This window comes from Bacillus rossius, chromosome 12 (assembly GCF_032445375.1).
Source record: "Bacillus rossius redtenbacheri isolate Brsri chromosome 12, Brsri_v3, whole genome shotgun sequence".
In the NCBI taxonomy this organism is placed as follows: domain Eukaryota; kingdom Metazoa; phylum Arthropoda; class Insecta; order Phasmatodea; family Bacillidae; genus Bacillus; species Bacillus rossius.
In genome coordinates, this window is record NC_086339.1 from 3,095,045 (window position 1) to 3,105,308 (window position 10,264).

The 10,264-nt window shown below is 40.3% G+C and overlaps 2 protein-coding genes across 3 annotated transcripts in view; both read left to right on the forward strand.

The window, feature by feature from the left end:
• The window catches only part of LOC134537362 (microtubule-associated proteins 1A/1B light chain 3C-like), a 55,249-nt gene extending 45,002 nt beyond the window's left edge, over positions 1-10,247 (forward strand). The window contains exons 3-5 of one of the 2 annotated variants that reach the window (XM_063377715.1): positions 2,797-2,903; positions 5,721-5,895; positions 6,625-10,247. In XM_063377715.1, coding sequence (XP_063233785.1) covers positions 2,797-2,903; positions 5,721-5,895 — 282 coding nt within the window. In that variant the 3' untranslated portion in view covers positions 6,625-10,247. Of the gene's footprint in view, positions 1-2,796; positions 2,904-5,720 lie in introns of both variants that reach the window. The other variant, XM_063377714.1, reaches the window with a different exon arrangement.
• LOC134537381 (uncharacterized) overlaps positions 1-10,264 on the forward strand; it is an 843,397-nt gene that overhangs the window by 474,660 nt on the left and 358,473 nt on the right. The window lies entirely within an intron of this gene.

Genomic DNA, 10,264 nt, shown 5'->3' on the forward strand with positions numbered 1-10,264 from the left:
AATATAATATTTATCACGCCAGATGGAATAATAAACAAAAAATAGCTCTTATATGTTGTCTGTGTTTAAAGAATTGTATTATATTTCATGGAAATAATATTTACCTTTCGGTTATTAAAAGAAAATATATTTGTATTCAAAATACTTGCGCATCGTTTTTACGAGCATAAAGGCCGGGATACATTCGCAATAGCACGCAAACAGCACACAGATAGCACACACGCACAGAGATAGCACAGAGCTTGATGCTACATTCACGCACAACACAACACAAAATAATACCGGAAGCATTCAAAAAAGTTTTTTAAATGTAAAACTCCCGTTCACAATTTTGGTCACTGAAGTTGGCATACGTGACGTTCGTTTAGATTCGTGTGTTGTTATTGTGGTACGGTTTTCGTTAAACCCAGAAATATTTTAAATATTTCAAAGTTTACGTACAAAACACAATGAGCATTCAAAAATATATATCACTGTTTATTTCAAATCCGGCTTCTTTAACACATTCAGACACAGACTTCCAAGCATTTAATTTAGCTTCTTCATTTTTGTATCCTGCGGATCCCCTGTCATACAAAATATTTTTACTTTCTATTACAGCTATCAAAAAGCTATCAAATGTGCCTTCCATTTTTATGTTATCGCGTGTTTGAAAACAATAACAAACTACTCAAGTCAAGAGCACCAATACTTTCGTGACAATTGTTCTTTTATAAGCCCACTCGAGTAGTACTTAAACTGTTTGCTGATTGGCTACCACCATGGTCGCGCACAGAAAATAACCTAAAAGTTAAAAGTTAATGAACTTTCTGTGCGCCGATCCTGTGCTATTTTTCTGTGCGCGTGCTATTTGCCAATGTGGCAGCTCATATCTAATAGTGTATGTTGAACTTCTGTGCGTCTGTGCTGTTTGCTTGCTATTGCGAATGTAGCCCGGGCTTAACTTGTGTATCTAACCTCAAAGCAAGGAATATAAAGAGTGGGAACTCAATGCTATAACAAACACTCTTATTTTCTTTGGCGATCCGGGAAATGTGCGTTATTTATAAGCAACTTAACATAGTAAATCGTTAAATTTTCAAATCTATGTTGGCAAAATTGATTTTTTTTGTGGTCATTCGCTACTGGGAATATTCACCATATAACGTTTAAGATTATTTATTTTGAATAACGAAACAACCAAAACATTATGTAAAAATGCTTCATCTTATGTTAAAAAAATTATAAACTGCATAGCCACAAAGTATGACATCATACCATTAGTTTCTGTTACTAATAACAACACGTGCACGCGTTTGAACAGTCATCGCAGCCATAGTTGTTTCATAGCTACCAAAATCATTCAACGATGTCAAGAATTATTCCAAATTATGTTTTGCCATTTTACTCAATGCACCACTCCGTTAACACAACATTTTATAAATTCTGAACTACGAATGTCAGTTTTTTTTTTTTACGTTATTACGTTTAAGAAATTTCTGTAGTTTTCTTATAATTAAACTTAATTTTTGATGTTGGCATCTTTTAACCGCACATTTTTTTTCGGTGACCGTACTCCTCCAATTCAGTTGCGCCCGCCCGTATCTAAGCGCTCGGATTTCAACAAAAGGCACCGCCTCTCGATAGAGTGAAACAGAGAATTACGCGCACGACCTTGAAAAAAGCGACGCTACAGCGCTCTGGCGTGGAAGCTGGTAACTACGAGTACCCTCTTGTGGAAAGAAGAGCTGTCTAGCGGCGGAGCTAACAACTACCTCAGTTTTGGATCCGAAAATTGGAATAATAAATCCTATCCCCTCGCGACTTCTATAAGTTATATATATTCAATGGTATTATCTTTGAAAGATTTGTGCAATGGGAGTGCATGACTTGATGTAAGCTTTTGGACATGTATGTCTGTAGAAGAAAACTAAAAAATACCCAAAAGACAAAAACACAAATTAAGCAAAAAAATTGCTGTTAACAGGATATAAACACCACATAATATTCCATAACAGGAATATGGTCAACAAACAAAGAAAAACAAAGAAAAACGGACTAAGAGAACGAAAAAAAAAAAAAACACAAATGATGACAGCACAAAAATATTGAACCCAAAAAAATTCAGCACAACATTTGAAACGAGACAAAAATACGACAAAACGAAAAGACGAAACAAGCACAATAGTTTTCCAAAACAGAAACAAGCGACGTTCGGGAACTGCTACCTGCTCCCGTCCTCAGGCAGAGACGCACATGGTACGAAAACACAGGTGCAAGGAGGTACAGTTCTGGTTGGTCTCGTGCATGTTGGGTGACCTTCGATGACGCGAATGTGTTTCTTGATGCAAGTGTGTTGTTGTTGAGCGCGCTCATCTGTGGCTCACCACAGGCTGTGGCTTGAGACTAGTCCTGTTTGGGGGGGGGGGGGGGGGGTGTCGTTGCGCAACTCCCGGTGTTAGGTGTCGCTGCGTTGCGTCCAGACCACCTCCTCCTCCTCCCCTGCCCCAATTCCTCGTCGGTAGCAGTGTTGCCAGACGTTCCCCGATTCGGGTACATGTACACCCAATTACTGTGTGTGTATTCACCCGAGAAGATTCGCTCGGGTACGCAAATTTAGCAAAAATTAAACAACAAAAAAAAGTAACAAAATATTGAACAATATACCTACTCTTGGAATTAAAAACAAAAAAAAAACATGCCTTTTCCGTGCGTGCAGCCGGCTTTCATCGATTTATGAGACGTTAATCACGTCGAAAAAAGTGTTGTGTGATTGTAAAGAAGGCCGTGGTGGTGACCCAGTGGCGTGTGTCGCAGGTGGTGGTGGAGCGCTTCCAGAAGGAGATGTACCTGCCCGACCTGGACAAGACCAAGTTCCTGGTGCCGCAGGAGATCACCATGTCGCAGTTCCTCACCATCATCAGGTGGGTGTGCCGTCGCCCATGTCCTGCTCCCGAGTCGACACGGCCTAGGGTTTGGTTTTGGTTTTCATCAATTCCATTTATTCAATGAGTATTGTGATGACAGAGGCCCGAAGGCCAATAATATTTATTGATGGCTTAGAATGAAAACCGTGTATTATAAAATGCAACTTTTACAGCAGAGACAAAAAACCGTGCTACTGATATACGTGGTTTCTTTTTTCCCGATAGAAAGCAGTAGGATGCACATTTTATTTCTTTCAGCCAAACATTTTGTGAGATACGAGGTTTTCCAGCCAAAAACATAAAACACGTATTTTCGTCCAAACATTGAGATACAAGGTTTTCATTGTAAGCCATCGTTATACAAAAGTAATAATAACTAGAGACCGGAAAAATTTCGCGGATTCATTTCGTGGATAGGCTGAAATTCAAACACGTGTACAGTTCTGCTGGTTCTGCTATTGGCTCGCAGTTTAACTGGATCTCTGTGGGCCAGTGACAGGCCATCGACCAAAGAATCATCGAATCACAAAGCTACCCAGTGGAGACGCCTCACAAGTTGGCACCCGATGAACACGCGTGTTTGTTTGAGAAATGCAGAGGATTATGGAGGCTATCCTAGAGGTCATTGAATCCGCGTTTTTTTTTTCATGTCTCTGATAATAAACACACACAAGCCTTGCGAAGCAAACGAACAGCATTTCCAGACGAAATTGTCTCTTCTTGCAGAGGTGATCAAGCGATAAGCACCAAGGACAAAATGATTGGTGCATTATAAAACACACTAGAAACAGACATTACACGGGGAAAAGTAGAATAAAAATTCCCACCAAACTTGGCCTAGGACTTAAATTTGGCTACTTGCTGAAGTCAACACTGTGAGCTGGTGTGGTCATAATGGCAGATGTAGTCGCCCGATGGAAATAAATAAGTTTTTTCCTCGCGGCACTTGCAGGCTAGAGTCTGTGGTTGTAACAATGTGTAGAAGGTCTGAGAGATACGATCTATGCTTTGACATGGCCAAATATTGGGATGAATTCAGAATTGTAATTACAGCAAAAAAGATGGAAAAATCCCAAGATGGCAGGGCCTAATGCCCCATGGTCATTCCCGTTTCACACTTGACAATTTTGCGAGCGCCACCTTCCCCTCGGGATTTATGCCCGTGCAGCCAATTGTATTGTAGCAATAAAGGGCCTCTTGGCCGGATGCCTTGCCGGGCAACGAACCAAAGACCCACTGTCTCTATCAACAATAAGTAGAAGTTTGTTTGTAGTAGCGGTGAAATACATAGTGTTTATGATATGTTATCGATATAGTTATAATTTTAGCAGGGTTAGCATTTGGGGCTCGAACCCGCACTGAGTGTGTTTTAAATGTAGGTACACTGTCACTGAGAAAGGGGCGGGGGAAAGAGAGAGACAAACCAATGGAAGATCCGGGAGAGAGTGCTTAGTCCGTTGGAAGGTGGACGCTGTCAGCAGGTTTTCCCGTCGTTGTCACCGTCCCTCGTCGCATCCAGTCACGTGTGGATGTTGAAGTTATAAAAAAATATGAACCCTGATACCTTTCCTATGGGTCTGGGACATGGGGCAAACAATTTTTTAAGTCGTAAATACGAAAAAAAGAGGTGACCCGGCGATCGAGGCCTCGTCTATGGGTCTGGCACTTTGAAAAATATTTTCGAGTGCGAAATACGAAAAAAAAGGAGGCTACCCTCGGTGAATCTGGCGGGAGTAAAGGTCTCGCCGCGGGGTTCTGTCCCGCACGCCCTCTTGGTTATTTCTCTCTCTCCCCCCACCCCCTCTTCATGGCTGTTTTTCTTTACGTTTTCCACTTGAGCTCTCTCGCATTTTGTTTCGCCTCCCATTTTTTTTTGCCGCCAGACATATGTTAAGTACGATTCAAATAACAAATACAAAACGGCTATCGTGATACATGTAGGTGCAGGAATAGCCTTCAAGGCCAAGGACGCAACATGCAACCAAATGCAAGGAAGTCGGCCGTTTATAAGCACGCAATTCGCAAAGACGTCACCAGCCTGAAATTATTGTAAAAACAGTTGAAAACATATTTAATTCCCCGGGATGCTTTTTTTTTTTTCCATTCTTATCACGAAAACAGATGAAAGTTTAACAAATGATAACGTCATGTTTATAATAAAAAACAAAATGGTACCTTCCGTACACACAGCGTCTACGTCTTTGAAAGTTTCGGAACGCTTCACTTGCGGTGCGGAAGGCGGAGACGCAAGAAGTTGGAAAGTTGGACCAACTTCCTTCCAACGACCGACTTCCTTCCATTTGGTTGCATGTTGAGTCCTTGGCCTAAAGCAAATATTACAATATTTGCCTAAAGGCGTCGCACTGGTTGCATTGTTGCGGAGTCTTGGAGACGCCAGGGTGTGGTCCCAACGAGGCTGTGGTCCCAACGAGGGTGTGTGGTCCCAAGGAGGGTGTGTGGTCCCAAGGAGGGTGTGTGGTCCCAAGGAGGGTGTGTGGTCCCAAGGAGGGTGTGTGGTCCCAACGAGGGTGTGTGGTCCCAAGGAGGGTGTGTGGTCCCAAGGAGGGTGTGTGGTCCCAAGGAGGGTGTGTGGTCCCAAGGAGGGTGTGTGGTCCCAACGAGGGTGTGTGGTCCCAAGGAGGGTGTGTGGTCCCAAGGAGGGTGTGTGGTCCCAAGGAGGGTGTGTGGTCCCAAGGAGGGTGTGTGGTCCCAAGGAGGGTGTGTGGTCCCAAGGAGGGTGTGTGGTCCCATGAGGGTGTGTGGTCCCAAGGAGGGTGTGTGGTCCCAACGAGGGTGTGGCACGCGTGTCCGCAGGAACCGCATGCACATAGACTCGACGCAGGCCGTCTACATGATGGTGAACAACCGCTCAATCATCAGCCTGTCGCGCACCTTGTCCGAGGTGTACGCCGAGCACCGCGCCGAGGACGGCTTCCTGCACGTCACCTACGCCTCGCAGGAGGTGTTCGGCTGCGGCGCCGGGTCGTAGGTGAGCCTCAGCCTCAACCTCAACCTCAGTTCCTCTTCTGCTACATCACAAGAATACCAGACTATATAAGGTGTCCGTGAAAGACAGCAAATTTTTTTTTGGATCAGGTAGAGAATAAATTTGTGAGACAGGAAGTATTTGCCGATTTTTGAACTGACCCATAGGTAATTAGTAATTAAAAAATAGTTAACCAATGATGAGCGCGCTCTAAGAGGAAGAAGACGAGTTGGGGGGGGGGGGGGGGGAACTGTGCTTACCGGGAGAGAGATAGATAGAGAGATAGATAGACAGATAGATACAGAGAGAGATAGATAGATACAGAGAGAGAGATAGAGAGAGAGGGGGAGAGAGAGAGAAAAGCGTGAGGTACTACTGCCCCCTTATACTCTTGGCGTGCCGTGAAACAGTATGCATGGTAGTGGAGACAGCCGGATGGTAATGGGGTGGGAAGCCGGATAGTAGTGAGATTTGAAGTTGTTCACTTACATGTTCACGATATGTCGAGAACATGAATCTGATTTAAAACAGCATAGCTTCACTGCAATGGCCAAGCAAGTGTAGGACTTCCATTCAAAAGGAGCTGGGTTTGAACCCTGCTCCATCCTTTCTGATTTTGGTTCCTTTTAAGTAGGTGATGGGACAGTTTCTTCCCTTACTTGCATGTATCCACACCTCTAATGATGTTAGATCAGACATCTTTTTAAGTTTTCCCTCGTCTGCGTGTTTCAGATGCTGAGGCTGTGCCAGCATGAGAAGTCTGCGGATATTGGACCAGCACGTCATCGGGAAAGTGTGATAATGTGTTGTGTGTGAGTGGCACAGCAGGGACGTCCCTTTGCTTCAGCCCCTCTCACCACCAGGCGTCTCCAGGCGTCTCCAGGCGTGGCTCGGAGCGTGCTACAACCGTCTCCTCGGCGGACGACACATCCTTGCAATGCCCGGCGTGCATTGATGTGTGCACTGTTAAATATTCCTTTTTTCAAATTGCTACCGATAGTCATTACTGTTCCATTGATAGATTTTATTTATTAAAAAGACTTATTGATAGCCAATGCTGCAACAACGAAATTCCCATGTGGAAATAATATTGAAAAATTTTTCGCTTGTATTGGAAGTTAACAAAAATATTGTTTTGACTGTGTTAACGTTTTTTTTAGCATTATCAACATTTAATGTGGAACAGATAGTGTCTTTCACGGACATTCTAAAATTCATTTATTGCCCGGACCTTTGCTGTGCTGCCGATCGAAAGGTGATCCCAAGATGACGTTGGTGGCTCCCTCGCTGAGCCGGGGAGGAGAATCAAAACTGGATTGGTGCTTGGCAGTGTCATGTTCTTCCTGTGCGTTCCTCAACTGGACTTGTGATTGGTCGGTGCCCAGAGTGCCATCGGTGTGCCGAGGGTAGACGTTAATGTATGGAATTGTGTGCGTGTGTGTGCGTGTGTTGGTTGCTTCAGTGTGCGTGGAAAGCTGAGAGTATGGTTTTTTGGCTTCCAGGAGGTAAAGTTATGGCTTGAGAAATAAATGTTCACGCAAGTTTGGAGCGAGTGTATTGAGTAATTTAAATATTTTATTCTTCATTGAGTGTATAGCACCTATTGTGTTGTCAGCACTTTGTTAAAAAACATGTTCTCTAGTTGCTATGATTATGGTTAAAACAGGCTCATCAATAGAGAGTATTTGTCAGTAGCTTTTTTAAGCCTCTTTTTATGCTATGGAAGTGTTCCAGAGTTACATTTGTGAAGGCATGAGTCCCTTGCACATATCTGCGAATTCCTAAAAAACACAGTACAATAAAGTTCACATGTTTGGGCGTGTCGGTGGTTGCAAGCAGCGTGGAAGTGCTTGGGTGAATGTTCGGTGCAGGCAAGTATGGGTGAGTTGTGTACAAGCTGAGGTTTCGGAAGACACACTTTAAAATATGTTTACTTTGGGATGAGATAGAACAGAATTAAATGATGGTTGTAATTTTTTTTAATATAATGGCTTAAAATTGTGACATGTTGATGTGGCCGATTTCTGACAAGTTCCGAGTTGTAGTCTTTGAGTTCTGTATCGAGAACACAAGGCAATGTTTCAGCTACCATTGGTGTTTCTGTACCACATTTTGTGTTAGGCATGTTAAGTTTGTACACGAAGGTGATTTGTGGCACAGTTACATTTGTTATGGGAAGTGATAAGTGTAGGAGGCAAGTTATGGCACTAGGAATGTTGATTTGAAAATGCATTCATTCAAATTGCCTGACATAGTTCACCAATATAGCTAATCTCAGGTTTTTATTTAATGGAAATAAAATAACTTAAACACATGAAATTAAATTTTACCTTTATTTAAAAACATTGTCTTCATCATGCAAAATATCTTGAATTTTATTTTGTTTTCTGATAACTCATTTTTCATGTTTATGCCATTTACAGGAATACATAAAAGTCAAAAACCAAACCATCTTACATGAATATTGCTCCAATGTGTTGAAATGGCAGTTCATACATGGCTATATTTACAGTATAATTAAAAACTTGTAGTTTAGTGTAATGTAGCTTTGTTATGTCCCCAACTACTGCAGAATATGCAATATACTGGTACCCCCTTAACTGGCATAAACATTTATCAACATTCTCGTCAAAAAATGAAGTTGCAACCACTTAGAATCATTGTCTATTGTTTTACTCATGTCATGCATGGTTTTCATTCATCACAGAAGAGAAGTGCATTATGTTAGTATGTAATAAAATGTTGAGGTCCCAGTAAATATAATTCTATCATAGATGCTGCATCTTCAAAAAAAATTTTTTTTTTAATTTTTCTAAAAAAACAGGCTAAATGATTTACAGTAGTAATCTAACAAATCCAAGCTCATTTAACAAATAAGTAAAATTTGGCTGTGCCTCTTTTAATAAATAAAGCTAATATGAGCTCTATGTTATAAAAAAAATTCATAATTTAGTATTTTAACAATTAAATATTCCATTGTTATGTGTAAAATGTTTATTATTCTTCAGGTAAAAAAAAAAAAAAAATATATTAACAATTTCTGTGACTAATGTAGGCTGACTATCTCTCAGCCTCTTTCCCCCCAAAAACTTATAGTACAGATGTAATCTCATTGGGTAATGAAACAGGGCAAATGCCAAGTGAAAGTGTTCACAATTTTGGTCCCTGGTATGTCAAACTATGTATAACTTTTTTGTGATAGAAAACCAGAAAGTAACAACTTCAGAAAGCTTGTAAAGATATTATTGAAGCTTTGTGCTAAAATTTGGACAAATGAAGTAAAAATTATAGCAAACAGTTGGGTACCTCCAAAAGAAAAGGTTCAATCTCCCATAGGTTTTGATTTCTAGTAGAAGGTGAATGATGTAGAGATATTTGATAGCACTATTAGTACCGTTTTAATTTAATTTGTCAGTGGTAAAACACAAATGTTACATTTTCAAAATTTAAACTACTCTTTGACACACAATCAGTGTTAATCTTGAGTACACTTTATACTTTTTAAATTTGTGATAAAAAAAATTCATGACAGTAGGCTAAATATTTATTATATTAAAGATATTAGTACTGGCAAACTGAACTCATTTTGGTTTGATCATATCTGTTTTGAGACTACAAATGTGTTGATAATGGTACAGTAGTTTCTTCATTCTCAAAATATACAAAATTGTCTATGGAAGAGTGTGGATTGTTTTAGGTAATGAATAATATATTATGTTGAATGTGGTACATTTTAACACACAGCAACTGTCTTTATCATATTCATACAGAAGTTGTCATGCCACATCCAAAGGAAGAGCAGTAAATATTCTTCAGTTAATCACAAAATAAAATTGCAAGGAAATTTTGTTTAGTGGCGATGGTTTTATCATTTTCTGCTATATGAGGTACCAGAGATCAGGGGACTGAAATGTACATCGGTGCTTGTTTGATTGAAAGGACATTTAAATTATCCATCATTACTTCTGTGGTGAATTGAAACCCTGTATTAATTTAAAAGTTAATATTTAGTGAATGACAAATACACAGTGTCTACTTTGTTGGGATTTTTGGTTTGGGACAAGTACTAGAAGTTATGTATTTTGGAAAGTTATAAAAAAAGCCCCAGTAAATTAACTTATTTATATTGAACTTTTTTTTTTTACAAAAAATATTTGGACTATACAAATGCCTGTACATCACACATGGTTTGTGCATTGTAGTGTGGCAACATTCTGGTGTGGAGGGATTTATTTTTATTTGCATTGAAACATTTGGTAATTTTATGTATCACCTAAAGAATTTATTTTGAATATGAATGTATTGGCAAGTTTTTCAAGACTGATTTTTATAATAAAATGCTTATGGATAAAAAATATTTTTTTTTCTTTTG